Raw genomic sequence first — 21863 nt, 5'->3', positions numbered from 1 at the left:
GGTGATTTGTGATCAGTGATCTTTGATGTTGCTATTGTAATTGTGCTCATATAAGATGATGAGCTTAATCCATAAATATGTGTGTTCCTACTGCTCCATGGGCTGGAGTGGACATTTGCATCTTTCTCCCTCTCCTCGGGCCTCTCTATTACCTGAGACACAGCAATATTGAAATTAGACCAAATAATAAGCCTACAGTGGCCTCTAAATATTCAAATGAAAGGAAGTCACACATCTCTTACTTAAAATAAAAATGTTGAAATAATTAAGCTTGAAGAAAAAGGCATGTTGAAAGCTGAGATGGGCCAAAAGCTAGACCTCTTGTGCCAAATGGTTAGTCAAGTTGTGATTGCAAAGGAAAAGTTCTTGAAGGAATTTAAAAATGCTACTCCAGTGAACTATTAATGATAAAAAGCAAAACAGCCTTATTGCTGATATGGAGACAGTTTTAGTGGTCTGGATAGAAGACATTCCCTTAAGTCAGAGCCAAATCCAGAGCAAGGCCCTAACTCTCTTCAATTCTGTGAAGGCTGAAAGGGAGGAAGCTACAGAAGAAAAGTTTGAAGCCTGAGACATTGGTTCATGAGCTTTAAGGAAAGAAGTCATATCCATAATATAAAAATGCAAGGTGAAGCATCAAGTGCTGATGAGAAGCTGCAGTAAGTAATCCAGAAGATCTAGCTAAGTGTATTGATGAAGGTGGCTACTCTGAACAACAGATTTTCAATGTAGGTGAAACAGCCTTCTATTGAAAGTGGATGTCATCTAAGACTTACCTAGATAGAGAGGAGAAGTCAATGCCTGGCTTGAAAGCTTCAAAGGACAGGCTGACACTTTTATTAGGGGCTAATGCAGCTCCTGATTTTAAGTTGAAGTCAATGCTTATCATTCCAAAAATCCTAGGACTTTAAAAAATGTTACTAAACCAACTCTGCCTGTGCTCTACAAATGGAGCAACAAATGGAAAATTCTGCAGCACATGGATCAAGGAATGATTTCAACTCTCAAGTCTCATTATGTAAGAAATACATTTCATAAGGCTATAGCTTCCATAGATCATGACTACTGTGATGCATGTGGGCAAAGTCAATCGAAAACTTTCTGGAAAGGATTCATCATTCTGCATGCCATCAAGAACACTTGTGATTCATAGGAGGAGGTCAAAATATCAACATTAACGGGTTTGGAAGAAGTTGATTCCAAGCATCATGGATGACTTTGAGGGGTTCAAGACTTCAGTGAAGGAAATAACTGCAGAAGTGGGGGGAATAGCAAGAGAACTGGAATTAGAGGTAGAACCTGAAGATGTGACTGAATTGCTGAAATCTCATGCTAAACCATGAATGGATGAGGAAGCACTTCTTATAAATGAGGAAAAAAAATGGTTTCTTGAGATGGAATCTTCTCCTGGTGAAGCTGTCATGAACATTGTTGAAATGACGACAAAAGATTTAGACTATTATACCAATTTAAGTGATAAAGCAGAGGTAGAATTTGAGAGGAATGACTCCAATTCTGAATTTCTACTTTGGGTAAAATGCTGTCAAACAGCATCACATGCTACAGAGAAATCTATTGTGATAGGGAGGGTCAATCAGTGCAGCAAATTTCATTGTCATCTTAGTTTAAGAAATTTCCACAGCCACCAAAACCTCACAAACATCAGTAGGCAGCCATCAGCATTAAGGCAAGATCCTCCACCAGCAAAAAGATTACAACTCACTGAAGGCTCAGATGATGTTTCTCAGCAATGAAGTAATTTTAAGGTATGTACACTGTTTTCTTAGACATAATGCTATTGCACAATTAATAGACTACAATATAGTGTAAAATAACTTTAATAGGTAATGGTAAACTAAAAAAGTTATGTGATTCACTTTATTGTGATATTTGCTTTATTGTAGTGGTCTCGAACCAAGCCCTCAATATCTCCGAGGTATGCCTGTAAAGAGCATAGCCCCCATTCATTTATATAATGTCTATGGCTGCTTTTGCACTACAAGGACAGAGTTGACCTGAAAGGCTAAAATATTTACTATTTGGCCTTTTTAAGCCGAGTCCTAAAGGATGAAGTGTAGTTCATCAGTGAAGAGGAGGGGGAAAGAAACAGCATTTATGATAGCACAGATACAACAGCGCATGGGGTTCAAGGAAACAAAATTAGTCATGCTTGCCTGACCTACACTGATTAAATTCAGCTGTCTAAATTCTCCTGGGTACATCATGGCTAATGAGGTTATCTGGAGAAAATCATGAATTCAGTGTCATAAACTCCAAGTGAGCCCTCTACACCAGATCCTACCCACTCCCTTAATCCCCAGATTTTATGCCCCAGCTTAAGTAAACTTCTTTCAGTTTCTAAAATGTACCATGATTTTTTTGGGGGGGAGATATTCTCTCTATTCTTCCTCAACTGGCTATGGACATTTGACTGATTTTTTTAACCCTATTATTAGAATTACCTGGAGAGCTTTTTTTTTTTTTAATTCAGTTTTATTGAGATATGTTCACATATCATACAATCATCCATGGTGTACAATCAACTATTCATAGTACCATCATATAGCTGTGCATTCATCACCCCAATCTATTTTTTGAACATTTTCCTTATACCGGAAAAAGTAAAAAGAATAAAAATAGAAGTAAAAAGGAACACCCAAATCATACCCCCCACCCTATTTTTCATTTAATTTTTGTCCCCATTTTTCTACTCATCCATCCATACACTGGATAAAGGGAGTGCGATCCACAAGGTTTTCACAATCACACTGTCACCCCTTGTAAGCCACATTGTTATACAATTATCTTCAAGAGTCAAGGCTACTGAGTTGAGGTTTGACAGTTTCAGGTATTTACTTCTAGCTATTGCAATACATTAAAACCTAAAAAGGGTTATCTATGTAGTGCATAAGAATGTCCACCAGAGTGACCTCTCGACTCCATTTGAAATCTCTCAGCCACTGAAGCTTTATTTCATTTCATTTCGTATCCCCCTTTTGGTCAAGAAAATGTTCTCAATCCCACGATGTCAGGTACCTGGAGAGCTTTTAAAACGTATGGATGCCCAGGTCCATCCCAGAATTAAAAACTAGAATGACTGGTGGTGGGGCCCAGGCATATCTATGCTTTAAAAGTTTCACAGGTGAGTTTAATGTGCAGCTGGATTTGAAAAGCTGATGGACCAGACCTAGCCAAACTTTCCATCTCAACCTAAGATCTTCTTCCAGGAAGTCTTTACACATCCCTCCCAGCCTGGATTATATTACTCTCTCATACAATCCCAAGTGCCCTATATTCTCCTCTGATAACTTCACACTCTATAGTGTTTGCCTGTTTTAATTATCTCTTTCTTGCTCTAGACTGTGTGCTCAGGTACTATGGCCACGATTTCCATGTTACTGTTTCATATCACCTAATATTTCTTTCTTTTTTTTTTCAGTACGGTCTAAGCTTGTAATTACTGCTTAACATCTGCCTCCCCCAACAGATTGTAAACTCTATGACAGTGAACATAAGAGTTACAGATATTCACTGTTGTACATCCAAGGCCTACCATATGACTGAAACATAGTAAATAATCAATACAGATATGTTGAATGAATGAATGATGGAAGGAAGGAAGGAGCAGCTGGGTCCTTTCCCAAGTTGAAGGCTTACCCATAGTCTGAGAAGGGAAAAGAAAAGGGTTGCAATTGACCTTTAGTAACAGCACCTTGAAGAGATATCCAACTTTGGTTGTTTCCATTATTTGATTTGGGTTTAGCAAGCACAGAGGTATGAAGTGGCCTTCTAAAAATAAATACTTTCCCCACTTCTAGGGATTTGAAGCATACCATTATGCAAGGAAATAACAAATAATAAATAAATAAATAAAACAAAAAAGTAAAAAGCCATCTCATAAAATGGTGTATTGCTTTGCTGCTCCAGGTGAGTAACAAGAAGCCAGCAGGGCTACTGTGTGGGTGTGTGTGGTAGTGGGACATACGACTGACAAGGCAGAAGATGAGAGACAGGTGACTATCACAATTTATCTACAATTAATACTTTGTTATATTTCAGAAATCAAAAAAGCTCTTAATAAATAGTGTAAAATTTAGGATATGACAAGAGTATATACAATGATTATAACTCCATTTCTGCAGTTGGAACTAACTGCCCAAGTTATTACCCAAAATCAGGACTGGTGAATTCTATGACTTTCAGTAGTAAGTTACCTCTCTAAGACTTAGTTTCTTCAAGTTAGCTGCATTTTGATAATTAAATGAGGTAAGGCATTTTAGTTTCTTGGAACAATGTCTAACACAAAGTAAGCATGCAATAAAAATATATAAAGATATTATTCCCTGAAAATTTCAACGGTTCTGAACCTCTTTAATAGCTCCAGTGAGCACCACCCAGGTTTCCCTGGTGCTATAATTCACTTGATCCCCATTACCCATTTCCTCTTACCACCCTGGGAAATCTCTTTGCAGTAGAGTGGAATACTGAATCATTTTTCTAACTCTAAAGCTCCATGAGAAGCTGTCTATAAAGATTATATAGTGCTTAACAGTTTCTGAAGAATTTTCAAATGTTACCTGAGGTATATACAACCCCAGGAGGTTTTCTGGATCTTAGCTGAAGCAACCAAATTAGCCTCAAATCTATATTTTCATATTCATCACTCCAATACCAGCCTGTAGCACAACCTGAACTTAATACACTGATATCATCAGCATTTTCCTCTTTTCATCATTTTTTTCTTTGCCTTGCATAGACACTGTCGTAACTATATTTTAAGGCACAGTAACCCTAATATTAATTATTTGTTAAAAAATTTAAAAAATCTAATATTTTAGTGGCTTTCCTCTGATATTATTATTTCATTTATTTCAAATATACATATTCCATATACCAAGCTTATATTATAAACCAATAAACCAAGATGAAGTATTAGATAATAAAACAAACTGACCTAGATTCTGTCACATTTAAAAAAGTATGGAAGCTCATCTTCAATTATATGATATAAATGATATTAACAGAAATCACATAACTTATCTATGTTCCAGCATAACCCTTTTTAGCTAAAATTGCCAGACTTTATAGCTGTATTTTGCAATCTAATCTTTGTAGTCAAAGCACAAAATAGGAGAAATGAACTGCTTAAATACAGCAAGAAATTGTAAGATTATATAAGAAACACTTATAATGTGCAGTTTACATTAAATATTCCTTGACATGGAAAGTGTTCCATAACACTATTTAGAGTTCTTTGTTTTTTTCCCAAAGTGTTCCTAAAGTTTAGTTTCCTCCCAAATGTTTTACCATTAATAACACTGTGTTTACAGAATATATTTTCCTATAAAAAATGAATAAAATAAATGTAAGCATCTCAAAGCCCAAGATTTTGATGGGAATCTTGCAAAATACAGGTATTTTATGTTCAAACAATAGTTTGCATTAAATTGTGAATGACATAGACAAAAATCATGTAAAAGGTAGTCTGGAGCTTTAGGAATTTTAAAACTAATTTCATCAAAACAAGTACCCAACAAGCCCAGTTGTACTAACTTTTCAGAAAATAGAAACCCAGTGATCAAATGTAAATTTGCTGCCTATAAATCCATGAAAAATACCAGTTCATAAAATTCCAATGCCACAATAAAATTCATACTTGGAAATGTAAGAAAAAAAATACATAGTTCTGAAATGGATCTAATAGAAAAAGTGAGACACATAAAAATCAAACACATTCAGATCCCACTGTTGACTATTTATTCAAATTCTGACCTGTCCATGAGTTGAGAGAAATCGTTAAGACATAGGATCCTGGATTTAGCCTTGAATTAAGAGCACTCAATAAATTTGCTTTGAAAATCAGCACTGTGTATATTTCCTTGACAATATCTAATCTCCTATAATTACTTTCTAGTTTTCCATCTACTTTCTAGGTGATCACAGATCCTACATCGTGGTTCTGCTAAATCAGTGAAACAAAGTGTAGACACCCATTACCATTTCCACACAACTCTACTCTTTTAGAAAAACTGTCTCGATTTGCACGGTGTACTTTCCAACAAATAAGTAATACTTCACAACATGGGATTTGGCCAAATCATATAGACTAGTCTAACTATGTAAAATAAAATGAAAACTATGGGAATTATTGGGATAAATATGGCCTAGAAAATGCTCTCACTTGAAAGACCAAATAATTTAAGGCAAATTATTTATTCTAAAATTACTGAATTCTACTTTTTAATAAAATATTAAAACAAAGTCTCCATTTTTACTTTAAGTAGGTCATTATTTTATATATAAAAATATTTTATTGGTACTATGAAGAAAAATAAAGCTGGAAAAGTATATAAGGGGTTTTAAAGAGACATGTATTTTATTACTAAATAAGATGGGAAGGAAAGGCTTCAGCAAGAAAATGATGTTTGAACAAAGACCTGACAATCTTCAGAGGTTACTCTATCTCAATATTTTTGAAAAAATAGCAATCTATGTAGAGAGAGCAGCAAGTGCAAAGAACAGAAGACAGGAGTTGGTCCATCATCTTAGAAGAAATGCAGGGAATCAAAAGGAATAAAAGTGGTATGAGGTCAGAAAAGTAAGGCCAGGGATGTCCAAAGCAGATTGTGAAAGTTCTGTGGGACCTTGTAAGGAGTTTGAATTTTGCTCCAAGTGCAATGGAAAGCCATTGGGAGGTTTTGAACAGAGAGGTGACACAAACAAACTTAATTTTTTCAGACCACTGTGCCTGCTGTGTTGAGAGCAGACTATGGGGTTACTAGGGTAGAATCAGAGCAGTGAGAATGCAATTGTCATCCTCCAGGTGAAAGACGTGACCTATGCCTGAGAGGTGAAGCACTACAGTCAGATTCTGGATGCATTCTGAAGATAGAGCAGACAGGATATAGGATCTGAGAGAACAGGAATCAAAACTTTCACCAAGACTTTAGGTCAAAGGTCAGGACAGACTACCTTACCAGTAATTGAGATGGGGAAGACTGTGAGTGGAACTGGTTCAGGAAGGGAGTTCTGCCATTCAGTTTTAGGCATGCTAAATTTGGTGTGACTTAAACCCCATTGTTATCGGTTGAAAAGGCATTTGTATATATGAGTCTAGAAGAAAGATCTGGGCTGGAAATAAGACTTTGAGAGATGACAGCCTATGAATGTTATTTAAAGCCATAATCAACTTAATTAATGACATGGTTATTTTAAAACTTTATTTGATATAACGTCCCCTGAAAAAAATCTTTATGACTTAAAAATGCTTAAAAATAACACTATGTTCTCTCAAAAATCATGATAGAGATCATGTTTCAATACAGTAATACTTGGAAACAAAAGTCAACCACTTACAATTTCGATAAATAATAAAATATGATATAATTTGGGCAATAGTGAGAACAATCACACAAGGTTTAAATTTTATCTTAGGTGACTTTCTTTGTCTTAGAAGCACATCTAAACACATTAATATTCTCCATTATAAAATAGCAAACTTATTCATTCTTACATTTTGCAAGTTTATTATGAAAATAACTCAACATCAAATGTGACTTAAATGTACTAATTAACACTGAGATCCGCAGGTGTCTTTACAAAGGGTTGGCTATTCCAGAAAAAGCAGGATGGCCCCAACAACCTGGTTATTTGTCTCAAAATCCTATGTCTGCAATTATCTGGGACCACCTAGAGTTGATAGATACAAAAGTATTTACTGATCCTACAAACATAGCAGCTGCCCTCTTCTTTGGAATTACTCACCATTCCATGCCATGTGGAATATATCCATATGGTCTTACATTATATGGCCTCTGCCCAATTCCCTGACTCCATCTTATATCATACTCCTCATTTCTTCTTCTCTAGCCACACTGCTCTTCACCAAGCCCCTTCTTCAAGTCCCTCGTGGTGTCATTCTCCTTTCTGCCACAGGCCTGTAGACCTATCACTACCTGGAATACATTTCACGTGCTTATTCAGTGTTCAATTTTTACTTTCTCAGGGAAATCTTTGACATCCCTGAGCTTCTATTCTTCTAGAATCATGCACTGCTCCTTCAAAGCATCTAACACATTTCTAGTTTTACGTTTATTTGTGTGACAGATTGATAACTGTCCCCTCAAGTAGAACATAAGCTCTGTGAGGCAAGATTGCATCTAACTTTGCCCAGAAAATACCAGCCTGAGCATGTTATAAGCCTCTAATATGTATTTTTTGGATATGTGATTAAATGAATGAAGAAAAGAATGAATAAGGAAATGAATGAACTTAGTACCTTGCATGTGCACATAAGGATTTAAAATACATTTGTTAGATAAATAATGAACAATTCAGTGTGTTAATTAGCTTTTCACTGTGACCCTCCTAGCAGCACACACCCCTTGACAATAAAGACTGGCATACTGTTTTTGCAGCCTCAGCACATGATGTATAGTTGTGGCACTTAGAAGATAGTCATTGAAGTTTTGTGATTATTTAACGGCCTTAATCCTAAACTTTATCAGACCATAAAAGCATATACGAACTGAAAATTGAAAGCAGAATTAATGTCAAAACTCTGAGGATGGTGAAGGAAAGAACATATGACAGTTGAGAACTGTAATATTTGAGAAACATGGCATTTCTGGTTTACAAATGGCCAAACCTATTAAAACAGGTTTTTAAATAAAATTAAAGTTACATTTTCAATGTAAATATTTTACTTTAATGTCGAGAATAACAATACTCATTGGTATTTAGTTTATCACATGCCCTGGAAGGTGTATTAAAAGAAAACATTATCTGTTATCATAATCAGTTGATCTGCTCAAGTCTGTTCTTGCAGAGCTACTGCTATTTGACAGCAGGATACTTGGCAAATGATGTGTACATAAGCAGATAAATAATCTTTCACTTGAGTCCCAGTGCTATGTTAGACAGCTAAGCTCATTCCCATTTTCGGGTATATTTATTTTCTATTTCAGAGGTTTGTAACCCCCTGGCTGTGCATCAGAATGATCTGTGGAGCTTTATAAAGCTCATATGCTTGGATTCCATCCAAAATCTACTCAATCAAAATCCCCTGGGTTGGGATTGAAAATTATAGTGATACCAAGCCAGGACTTATTGCCCCTATCCTCTTGACCTTCGTGAAACTTCCTTGCACATGAGTTCATTCATTCATACAACAAATATTAATAGAACATCTATTATGTTCCATATATGATGTTAACTCCCAGAGTTTCTTAGATAGGTGAAAAAGATGCATTCTCCATTTTCACTGCAGCATCAAAATAATCTATGTTAAGTGTTAGAGTTTGGAGTAAGTACAGTATGCTTTAAGGTCAACTACCCCATTCTCCATGATTGTGAAGAGGTATTCCTAGAGGAGATAGTATCTAAATCCTGAGTAAAAGGCAAGCAATGGCCAACCAATCTTTAATTAGGTTACTGAAGAGCAATTCATTAGAGCTGCCACCAACACCCTCTGTTTATTTAACAAAGCTTTATCAACTGACTAGAATATGACAGACTCTGTTCTAAATGCTATGGACACTGTAAATAAAACAGATGAAGATACCTGTCCTAGTGAATTTAGTTTACTAAAATATTCAATGGATAAGGATAAAATATATTTAAAAACATATATTCTTTTTACAAAATGATTCTACAACTACTATTAATCTTGAAACTTTATACACTCCTTTCTTACTTCATAATATAATAATTATAATATATGAGTTATATACATTACTTTCTAAACTGAAAAAAGAATTAGTTTACTAAACTAATCATAAAGCAATATATAGATATAAATATGAGGTTATATATTTGTAAGTAATAACTATTCAAGCAAATTCAGAAAATTAGTTCCCTAATAGCATACAAACTGAAATGAAAGGTTCAAAAATGAATATATGGTGGGGATATTTCCAAATATCACTTTTCCAGATAGATATCATTGTTGGATTAAACTTTCCTTTCTTGTACACCAATAGACAAGTGAAACAATGATTAATGCTGTTATCAAAGCCAAGTACCCCTTCAAATGGTACTTTTCTCTATAAGATTACTATCTTAGGACAAACAGTTTTAGAGGTTGCATACTCAATTTGTAGTTTCAAGTATTCAGTGGCATCTTTGGAGAAATGTGCAAAACTGTTTTACAGATAAAGAAAATTAGGGAGCGAGTCCCAACTCTTTCACTTTCAGAGAGAGTGAGCAAGATAAAAAGGGATTCACTAACAAAATCACGAGAGGTCCCCAAATTTTCATTTTATACTATTTCAAGTTTACTAGATTTTAACCTTGTTCCAATCTGCTGGATGAGGTAAGAAGATAATTAATAACCTAAATAGAGAGTATATCACATACTGTGCATTCTGGCAACATAGTAGGTGCTGGAGACACTATAATAAAAATAGATCACAGTCATCATCCTCCAGAAATTCCTGGAGAGAGACTGACATATACATGAGTAATTTCAACTGTTTTCAGGGCAAGCATACAAACATTAGAAGACTCAACAAAGTGAGCATGGATGAGTGATCAAAAGGAAGGGCCTTGGAGCAAGATTATCTGGGTTTGAATACTGAATCCACCACTTACTCTCTGTGGGACCTTAGGCAAGAAACGTAACCTGTATGTTTTCAGTTTCTTCAGGGGTAAAACAAGAATTTTAGTATTAACGTACCTCCAGGAAAACTGTGACAATGATATCAGATTTTAAACTGCTTAAAACAGAACCTGATACCTAATGAACATGCATTCAGTGTTAGCTCTGATTATTATAATGTGCCTGGAGACATGAGGGAAACCTTTATGGAGGTGTGATATTTGTGTTAAATTCTGAAGTATCTGAAGGTGTTTGCTATATGATCAAGAAGGGAACAAATATTCCCAGGAGAGAGAGAAGAGTGTGTTCAAAGATAGGGGAAAACATGGGGTAGAGGTTTTAACATGGCTCAAGTGCAAGGTGAATGGGAGTGGGGGTTGTGGGAGGTGGAAAATGACTGGTGATGAGCCATATCCCAAAGGGCACTTTATATCATGTTAAGGGATTGGATAATAAATTTATACTCAAAGCTGAAGAGCTATTTTTTGAAGACTCATCAGCGTTCAAAGGGAAGGGTGATAGCCAGTAGATGTGCTCCACTCTCAGGCTCTAGTCTAAATAACAGAGTCAAGAAAAGACACCACTCATATTTACAGCTCTTTTATCTGCAGAGCTATCCAAGAGTAGCACTAGGGCTTCTTATTAGCTTTATCGTGGACCACAACTGCTTCTCTTTCTGGCAATCATCCTTTCGGGAAGTCAAGTTGTATGTGAAAATGTGAATGAGGAAGGAAAGCCAACTACCTCACACAGTCTGAGGTGCATTCCTGTGAGCCCGGATGTCAGTTTACCAGTCAGACAGAGGAAGGAAGCTTCCACTGACACTCTATGCGCTCAGGTTCTATGAATAGAGACCTTCATTTGCCTGTACAGTACACGGCCATTCAAGAGCAATTAAATTTCGTGAAAATAAGAAAGAAATGCTTTTTAGCAAAAAATAAATAAATAAATAAAAAAGGAGGTTCGAGGGGATTGCAAAAGTTGATTGTGCTAAAGCACTTTTACACAGGTTTGTTTTAGTTCTCAATTGTCAAGTCGTATTTAAACCAGTCTCTTACTCTGAAATACGATAACCTTTCTTTTCTCTGAGTTCTTTCTCCTAAATTAATAGCACTGTCTCTAATTCCATGCGCAGCAAGCAAAGAGTTTATTTTACCAGATAACAGTAGGTCTGGTGATCAGCCAATGTCTAAAGAACCAGTAGTCAAGTCAGTAGTAGGCCAAAGACTGCAACTGATAAATAGATACTACTCATTAAATCACTTAAAAATTGTCTTTCGTCTTCTTTATGGAGCTAGTATTATAAATGTAGAGTTCTGACACAACTAATGGTAAGGAAAAAAACCAGTTCCCTGTGACAATAAAAATCATGTTAGAGAAACAAATGTACCAGATGCATTCTAACACAGAGGAAGCTTGAAAATAATAATCTAAAAAAAACAACTCTTTGGTTTTCAATTAAATTGTAAGACAAAATGACTTTAGGGAGGTTGTTGAAGTATACTGAAAGCTACACTGAAAACTGAATTTAGGGAATACTGCAACTTTTTATAACATCTGTGTATACCTCTCTTTCTTGTTTGCTAAGGAACAAAACTTCAATGGTCAAAAAAAGTTGGGTTTCCTCTCACCATTCCCAGCTCAGGTCACATTTCCTCAGTATTTAAAGAGGGAAGTAGGGGAATAAAAGCAGAAATTCAAACTGGCTCTCAAGCCCCTACTCGGTAGTTGCCTTGAATTCCTAGTGATTACACCAAATGTCCTTAATTATTTCTCCCATGATAGAAGGAAAGAAAAGTGTATCTAGGATCCAGTAAAATTGAAGACCTAACTATAATTGTTAAAAATTATATAGAATATTGAGGCTAGCTCAGTATTTATAAAACACCACGTTTATATAAATTGTTAGAATTAATCATGAGTATAAATATTAGTTTTCACAGTGTCTTCTTCATGACCCTAACAACATGTGCTGCTTTTCCCTAAAGATAGGAAGACCTATAATTTGATAGAAATACTAGCTCTTGATTATAGGACTTCTAGAAATAAATGTTGTGAAATAAAAATTGAATTCTTTCTTACTTCTTTGATATTCCACATGTGGTAGTAAGATCTGTCATAGTTTTTGACAGCACAACAAATGTCATGGTAGCCCACTAAGATTAAGTACTTCCCTATAAATGTACTGTCAGTTTACTCCTGAGATAGAAGATACTTATGCAGTTTCAGGTGCTTTGATAATACAAAATAAAATTAAATTAGACCTTATAAGTTCTCTCCTATTTTTTTCCAAAGTTGACCACCTCTTTGGGAAAAAAATTGTCTATTAAGCAAATAATACATATCAAGTAAAAATTAATTAATTATCTGCTTTATACATAAAATCCACATTATTATAAATATGATGTACATCATCCAATCCAAAATTAACATAAAAAGCACAGAAATTTAACATTATTTGACTTATTTTTTAAAAATGTATAGTTTTCTTAGTTTCTTGAAAATTCTGTCATGCCTGGTCCTCCATTAACAATTTCACAGATGATAAAAAATCTGTGTTCTAATCCAGCAACAAATGTATACAAAACATGCTGCTTAAAACTATTACGTTTTCTGCATTGATGCAGATAATGTCATAGAATCACATAATTAAGTATTATTTAAAGATATTTTTCACTACTATCACCGATTTTCACTCTTTCCACTTGGATAAATCTTGAATATTATAAGAATATTTTTATGTTTTTATAAGAAAGAGTTCAGCTAACAACTTTTCTGTGCCTTGGTTTCCTCATTAGTAAAGTGAAAAGAAAGGATGGATGAGAAATTTCTATAATCATTTCTAGCTCTAGCTTTCTCTTAAAAATCTCATCTAACCACCACTTCTTTCTTTGCCAAATACAACTTTTTATTACATGGATATTGTCAACCAAGCTTGATTTAATTTGAGTCCATTCATTATCACCCAGTAGGCAGTGCCTCAATAAACTAACAAATGAGAAGAGAACCTGTCTCAGAAAAGAAGTAATTCTTTAGAAAATAAATGTGACTAGACTTTGTTGATAGAAATCCTACCCAAAAATCTAAAAAGCTTTCATATTTACCTTGCTATGTTTTAGGGATAGAGTTAATTTGGAACAACAATGTTGTGGTTCTATTTTAGTCACAAATTGAGATAAAGATGGAATCTAAACAAATTTAATTAAATAAGTTGTAAGCATCAACACAGTATCTATGTATACACAATTTTCATTTTGCAACTTCATAGATTCATTTACAAATATGGAAATATTATTACCTCTTAGAGAGTAACTTTTATAAAGTAAGTTCTCAGTATTAATTATAAAACAAAGTGCCACCTTATGATATTAGTAAATAATTTCAAAACTAATATACATTTAGGTTACACTGTGTATAACTAATTGGATATATATGTGCCACCTAAACTGAGGCCATCTATTATAAAACATGCAGGAAGATACTTCTCATAAGCTACCCATTTTTCTTTATTGTCTCTATTACAGACTTTGCCAATTTTGAATTAAAAAAACAAATGGGAACAAGCAATATTATTAAACCTAACAAACTGCAAATTTATCAGAAACATATCTGAACTTTTAGTTGATTTCTGATTAATTAACCAAAGGGACATACATGATCTCTCTGCAAGGCTGGATTATCATATACCCTAGAAGCTAGCACCATTTCACCTGCTGATCCCAGGCACTCAAAACAACTCTTCAGCTGTGCTCACTGCAAATTACTGAAATGCTTTTCAAAGTTTCTTATAAAATTTGTCAACTTTTTGTAAGATGCAATACTGGTTTAAGTGCAAAACGTTGTATAACATTTTAATTAGTAAAAATTGATTCAATTAGATATTATTTTCCTTAATACTGAAATACAGTTTAACTTTTACTTAAATTCTTACATAAAACCATCTATCTTAACATTATCACATGCAGTACTATAAATCCTTATCTATAATGAGCAATGGACTAAGAAAGAAAATTTCATAAATTATTGAAACAAAATAATGATGTTAACCACAGTTAAACAGATGAAACATAAAACTGAAGTTAATCTAAATGCATAAAAATAGTACCTAATCTTTATGTATTAAACTGAAGTTAACCTAAATGCATAAAAATAGTACCTAATCTTTGTGTATTAAATCATAATAAAGATGGAAAATTTTGAACAATATATTAAAGATTTCCAACTTTCAGAGTTTAGATTTTCAAAATAAAATAGTATGACTGTATGTGAGATCACAAATTTTCTTTTAATCCATTCACATCCAAGATTTTTCCATAAGATGAGATGCTTCAGGATCCTAAGCTACACTTTCTTTGGTCTCAACTTTATTATGGACACAGAAATTTATAAAGCTTCAGTGTTTTTAAACTAAGAAACACAAACTTTAAATTATTTTTTATTTCAACAACCAAACCACACCACCGCTTCAATGAAATCAGTAAGGCACAGTATGATGCTAGAATATAATACCTTTATTTAAAAGTTGGTGTGAGTCCTATTCACTGTTGCTTTAATTGCAAACCTAAAGGCTAATTAGACAATGGAGACATGGCTTATTTTTTACCTTGTGTGGTGTTTCAGGCTTTGAAGCCACTGTTTCCTTTTTAAGCATCAATATGCTATTATTTCCTTTATGAACTTTATTAAATGGCAGAAATGCCTACAAGAGTAAGTTTGTGTAAGTAGTGACCTCCCTCTGAGCAATAAGCACCAAGTAACTTGATAAAACAAACACCAAAATGAATATCTAAACTATCATATTACTCTCAAGACATCTAATCAGAAATGCCAGAAAACTAACAACATCTGATTCTTATACTTTACTATTTCTCATATTACTTGGCTTTATAAAAAAAGGGAAAGTTCTCTTCCATCATTTGTTTGATGTGGTACCAAGACATTTGTATAAAGGTGTTTCAGGTACATAATTGATTGAAAAGAGAAAAATATGTTAGAAGTGTAGATATTTGATTTTTCTGCTATTCTTATAGCTTTACATAAAGTTCCAATGTGGAAAAGAAACAGAAGTATCATCAATGAAATGATCCCTAAATTCATACAATGATGCCTCTTGACTTATAATTCATATCTGTATTCACTAAAGAATGTCTTAGTTTCTATATTTTGAATAGCATGTCCACGTGTATATGACTTACTAATATATATATATATATATATATATATACACACACACACACATATATATGGCATGTCTATTCTTCCTCAATTGAGTGTCAAATTTTTTCAGTTATAACTGTACATAGAGGGATTTTAAGAGGCCTCATTTACTATAGCAGATGCCTGAATTCCAAACAATAAATAAAACCAGCAGAGGGCAGAACGGCTGACCGAATTGACAAATCCAGCTGGTGACCAGGTACCAAAGGTAAAATGTAAACTTTTGATGGATTACAATTTCAAGGACTTTTATTTATTTTTGAAAATGTAGAAAATGGATGAATCAATTCTTTATAACTAACATAACTCATTTCAAAATTCAAATACAGTCCTGATGTAGCTCTGATTGTATTCACCAGGATAAATCACACTGCTATGGAAGAATGATCGGGCATTGCCTGCTACCCAAGGTGAAAGCCACCAAGCTTATGGGAGTAATACAGACCTGGTTCGCAGAGTCGGGCCTCGGAGAGCGCTATCATTAGCGAGAACTCGGATCTTGGCGTCTAGACCGAGGGACAGACTCTCAGGTTTCTGCTAAAGCCTGCACCTTTGGGATGACTATTTTTTCTCCCTTAGTCTATTCTCGTCATCTTCCTTCCTATCCTCCAGCTCCTCTCTGCACTCCCTTTGACAAAGCTTGCTATTCTACTCTAAATGGTGTGGGCTCCCTTAACTCCAAAGGCGTTCGCCTGCCAGCCCAGGCTACAGCACCTAACGGACTGCTCCAGCCAGATGCTTTGCGCGAAAGGGCGGGGGAAGAGGAAGGAGGAGGCCGAAGGGAGGAGTGAAGTCGCTCTCCCTCCTGGGGTACTGACAGGGCTGCAGTCTTCGGAGCAGGTCTGGTCATTGAATATTTGGTAGTGCCACGTAGGAACTTTTCCTTACCTCTCTCCTCCCACCCCATCTCACGCCCCCTCCCCTTCCTTCTCAACCCCTATTCCTCCACCCACCCACCCCCAATTGCTTGGCGAGTTTCATCATTCTCCAATTGAACTCCAAGTCCAACCTGCAAGAAGAAGGGGGATGGGGGCATAGAGGGGAGTAGGAGACTGAAATTCATTGAAAAGTGTAATCCCTATCTTGAACCTGTTCTCGTGTGCTTCTTTGTAACCTACCAATTTCTTTTTCCACTTAAAATCTGTTCAAAATGCCCCTCTCCCCCAAAAATATAAAGTTTTCTTAATCTTTTAGATTCATCCCCTGGTTTCTCTTATATTCCAAAGAGAAAACAGGCTTTTTCTCACTTTGTTCAAGACAAAGGGCTTTATAAAGGTTCATTTTATACCCTTTCTCTATATTTTCTCCTCAGTTCACCCTTTCAAAAGTAAGAATCTGAAAAACATCAGAAGATATGTTCAACGGGCAGTCTAAGGACTGTTACTCAAACAAAAGCTTTGTACAACTGCCCTTGTGATCAAGGTAATATTTTCCCTCTTTTCAAAGAGGCTGGAAAGTGAAGGGCATTTCAGCAGGATCCGCGCTTGACAGATCTTTTTTCCTGCTATCTCCTCTCCCGTTACTGACCCGCCTACATTCACCTCTCTCCAGTCTCTGCTTCCAACCTGGTAGCAGCTAAAATCTGGATTTTATTTAAGGGAATTGTTTTGGGAAGGTTGGGGGAGGGAAGAGGGGGTAGAGATGGGGAGGGGCGCAGGAGAAAGACCAAAGGCAGTCTCCCACCTCCCCAAATCCATTTTTTTCTTACCTCCTCTGACCTCTCTAGCCTGGAAGAGGAAAGTCAATGCGAGCGTTGTTATGGTGAAATCCCAGAGCCACCGTTTCGTTTTCCACCTAGAGGACCACCGCTCCATCTCCAAGCCCGGCGCTCACAACTGTGCACTCAACCCACGAAATTGTGATTGCAGACCAACTTCGTCCTTTCCACAGTTACGCCAGGGATGTTTGCTACACAGCCATTGGGGAGGGAGAGGGGCAAAAACTTCAAAGGGCTTTTTCTTTGAATTTGATGGTTTCCTTCCTGCCTGCCTTGCGCCCCTCTCCTCTCCCTCTCGGACGGCCCCGCCAGTCGGGACCCTCCGATCCGTCCTCCGCCGGGCCCTGCCCTCACACTGAAGGCAGATGAGGGGCTACAACCAAAAGGCAGAGAGCACTGCGTGCCCCTGAAGGCTTCATGCCGTCAGAGGGCCGGACGAGAGGCTCCTGGCTGCCCCCTCCCCCCGCCCACTCCCCTCCCGGCGCCCCCCTTACCCGAGCGAAATTGACAAGCCGGCTGAGGGTCAGACCCAATCACACGCCTCTCGGGCGGCTCCAAGCCCGCCCCCCTCTCTCTCAGCCCAAGAATCTGGACTAATGGCAGGCCCAGCCCACCAACTACCCCCCACCTCCCCACTCCTCTCTTCCCTCCTCTCCTGCCCAAATCCCCGAGAAGAAATGGGAGGGAGTTACGGGGGACGCGTGCTTGGCTCCAGCACTTTGGGAATGAAAGGAATTGCAGGAGAGCCCCGGAGCCCTCAGAGTTTTCAAGGAGCTTCTGTATTCAATAAAAAAAAATAGCTACTTGTCTACTGCGCCCGTCTGTTAGACTCTCTCTCTTGGCGGGGGAGGGGAGGAGCCCAGCATCTAACAGGCCACACTGCTGGAGTCCTAGGCTGGCAGCTGTAACCTTATCCTTGTGCAAAAATCTGCTTCTTAAGGCCGACGTGGAACCAGCGAACTCTTCGCTCTACCTACTCCGAAAAGTGTTTCTAACCTTTTTTTTTTTTTTTTTTTTAATAGAGAATTGGAAGAAACGGGTGGAAGAGATGGAGGGTCCCTAGAGACCAACACCCAGGAGTTTGTAGGGAAGCTCTCCTTCAGGATCTGAAACTGACAGGTTTCTTTCTTAAATGTTTAAATTCAGCACGAAGCTAATTCAGGGGCTTTTCTCATAGAGACCTGAACTGTGCTCTGAGGGAGGAAGAGAAAGAAATTTTTAGGACCTGATATTAAGGGCGTAAGTAATTTAATTTTCCAGCTGATTCTGTCCTCATCCCCTGGGGGTGGGGGATGAGGGTGGGGGTGGAGAAGAGACAAGAGAATCGAGTACAGAGATCTCCAAGATCTCCTCATAAAGAATTTGGCCCCGGTTCTCGGCCTCTGGAGCTCCCAACATGGTAACTCCACAGTGAAAATAATGAGGAATTTCCTCTCTACTTACCCTCCTCAAAGTAATCCACTTAAATCTGAAATAGAGATTCCATGGTCTTTTTCCCCAAGTTTAAGTTATTCTATCCTATCGGCTCCTTTGTTCCTTAATATTTCCTAAGAAGTTTCTCTCAAAGAGGATGCTCAACAGACTGCCAGCACACAATAGGCACTCAACAGAGTTGTGTTTAATGAATGGATACCTTTTCCTATTGACAAAACTGGAAGACTTGGCCAGAGCCCATGTTGAGTATTTAGGGATTTAAATGCTTAAGGCTTCTCAGTTAGATTTATCTAGCACATATGTTCAGTTTTGCAGTTGCCACTAATCTTTAGAAACCCAACTATCAATCATCAAAATACACCCCACATGGCCCATCAGATCATATCAGATTTTCTCTTCATGAAGTTTAAGAGTTGGAAGGAAGGTGAACAGAGACTCAGATTGGGCCCAAAGAAGGAATTGCTAAACAATATGAATAGAGTCATATAAAATAAGAAAATGACTGGAAAATATTTCAACATGCGTGTAATCACATTGACCAAGAATCACTCTCTCATCAAGAAGTTGATCTCTATAACACAGGTAAAAGGCATTTTATATTACTAATGCTGCTGGCAGAAAATTTGGGCTGCCATATATCCTTTACAGAGAAATAGCACCAACTAGGTTTTCAGATTGTTTTAACCTTAAGTTGTTAACATAATTTAATAAAATAATTATGTAAAAATAAAATAATCATGTAAAAATAAAATAATTTAATATCATATTGCATCTGAACCTGGAATGTACATTTACAAAATAAGAACCTCACAGTAGAAATATAGATCAATTTACCATCCTTAATATCTTTCCTTTTCTCACACATTTCCACATATTTACAGTCCAAACTTTTTGAAATCTGGTTTCCCTGTCTGATATTTGTATATTTAAAAAATTATTTTCTAGATCATCTCAATTGTAAAATAGTGAAATCAATATGGTCAAAATTTAGAAATACATATTTGTAGAACTGCCAGAATGCCAAATCAATTCAATAGCTAGAGAGTTTCAGTGCTTGCAGCAACATATGGAAATGCTGTTCCAAATTGTTTCTCAATTGGTCTTCTGATTTAATGAGAGTTCCATGGCCTGATACTGCTCTAGAAGGTGAGAAATGATGCAGTTAGTCTAGCAAGCCCCAACTTCTGGTCCCATCTCAGGCCTTCTTACTGCTGTGAAAGGGTCCTTTTAAGCAAAGTGTCTTGGGTGAATAGAGTTATTACTACCTTATGCTTTCCGTACAGAATTGTTACTACCTTATGCTTTCTGTACTCTGTGGTCTGAATTGCTGTGGCCACTGTCCAGCTCAGGATAACCTGGGTTTGAATTAATGCCTCTGGAAGGAAACACAGTATTTTCTTAGGGAGGAGTAGTTATGACCAACTCCTCTAGCCTGTAGCTAGCTTCCAGATCTAGTGTCTCCCAAGAAACTGCCCATGAATTTATAAGGAATGAACTCCAGTGAAAGAAAGGATAAAATGAAGCAATAAAGGAAGCAGAGGGAGGCTGGAAGAAAACCATCTTGGCTACCTTAAACTGCTCCTTGGGGAACCTCCAGTGGCACTGTTTCCTGGGCCACTCCTTGCTAATTGTTTATACATAGATTCAAAATGTAGAATATGATGGTTTCGCCTGACAAAGGTCTTTAGTTTAAAGCACAGAATTATGACATTTCCTATTTCCATGCTATGAAACAATATTTAAAAGTATCTGTTCAACTTTGTAGAATTAGTTCCAATTGCAAGACTCTCAAAAGTAAGATGGAAAAAGTTTAGAGAAAAAAATAGTTACTTCCTCAGTGGCAATATTTTAAATTGACTGTTTGAGTCTGTTGGCTTAGCAGTGAAACCCAGATGATAATTTAATAATTGGTTGGGAGTTCAGATTAGAGGAACTTTAATGTTCTGAACAAATTCAGAATCAACGGAGCTTTATTAAAACTTGTAAAAAAATTTCATAGATCCCCTTTAATGTCTTCACTAATCTCTAGGAATCAGGGTACCCAGATTCTGAACCAATGTTTTAAATATTGAGACCTCAGTAATCAAAGTGGGACTGAAGATACCTTGCCCATAGCTGGAACAAAAAGTATTAGACTATCAGAAATAGAGAGAGCGCTATAAGGCCCGAAGTTGTTAACCATATAATTAGGGGAAAGAGGAGGTAAATTAGGTAGCAAGATTTTAGAAGTGATGCATCATCTATTAAATCACTTGGCATTCATTCCCCCTTTCTCATCTTGATATTTTATCCTTCCTAACTAGTATTTTTGTTGTGCTTTATATTTTTAAGACATTTTTTCTAAACACTTTACCATATAATTAAGACTACTGCATCAAATTTGACTTATTGAATGAGAAGATATTAAAGGAAAACAAAACAAATTAAACTTCTTGTACACAGAAATACTCAAAACATTCAAGAGAAAATTGCTTTTGAATGTAATCCCTCTCTTACTGTGCCTAATGGTTTGCCTTTCTTGCCCTTTTCTGAACTTTAGGTCAATTATTTTAAGAAAGAAATGACTAAGCAGTTTGAAATTCATTTTACAGTTTTACTAATACAGGAGTGGCTAAAGATTAGTAGTTTCTGTTTAAAACTTGAGTTAGTCCCTCTTACCATACAGATGGGCCTTTGTATTGCAGAAAGTGGGAGAAGAGGCAGGAACAGAGAAGTTTATTTCCATAGTCTCCTCTAGCTCACAAGAATCCCACAGTGAAGACTGGGTATTTTTGTGGCACTTTTGCTCTGAAATAAATTACAGAACTTCACAAGAGTCCAAACTTAGCTCAATTTCCATGATATAACAGAAACTTCAGATGAAAAGTTTGATCTGTTGGAGGGTTGAACTCCATCAGA

General features: G+C 36.4%; 1 protein-coding gene across 1 annotated transcript in view; it reads right to left on the bottom strand.

Annotated features, from left to right (window-relative positions):
• Positions 1-17757, bottom strand: part of COL11A1 (collagen type XI alpha 1 chain) — a 235964-nt gene extending 218207 nt beyond the window's left edge. The window contains exon 1 of the mRNA XM_037815603.1: positions 17523-17757. Within this exon, the coding sequence (XP_037671531.1) occupies positions 17523-17628 (106 nt within the window). The 5' untranslated portion in view covers positions 17629-17757. The remainder of the gene's footprint in view (positions 1-17522) is intronic.
• Between the last annotated feature and the right edge of the window lie 4106 nt (positions 17758-21863).

The sequence above is a fragment of the Choloepus didactylus genome, chromosome 2 (assembly GCF_015220235.1).
Source record: "Choloepus didactylus isolate mChoDid1 chromosome 2, mChoDid1.pri, whole genome shotgun sequence".
NCBI lineage: Eukaryota > Metazoa > Chordata > Mammalia > Pilosa > Megalonychidae > Choloepus > Choloepus didactylus.
The sequence above is the reverse complement of the archived record's forward strand: the minus strand, read 5'-3'. Positions and strand labels throughout refer to the sequence as shown.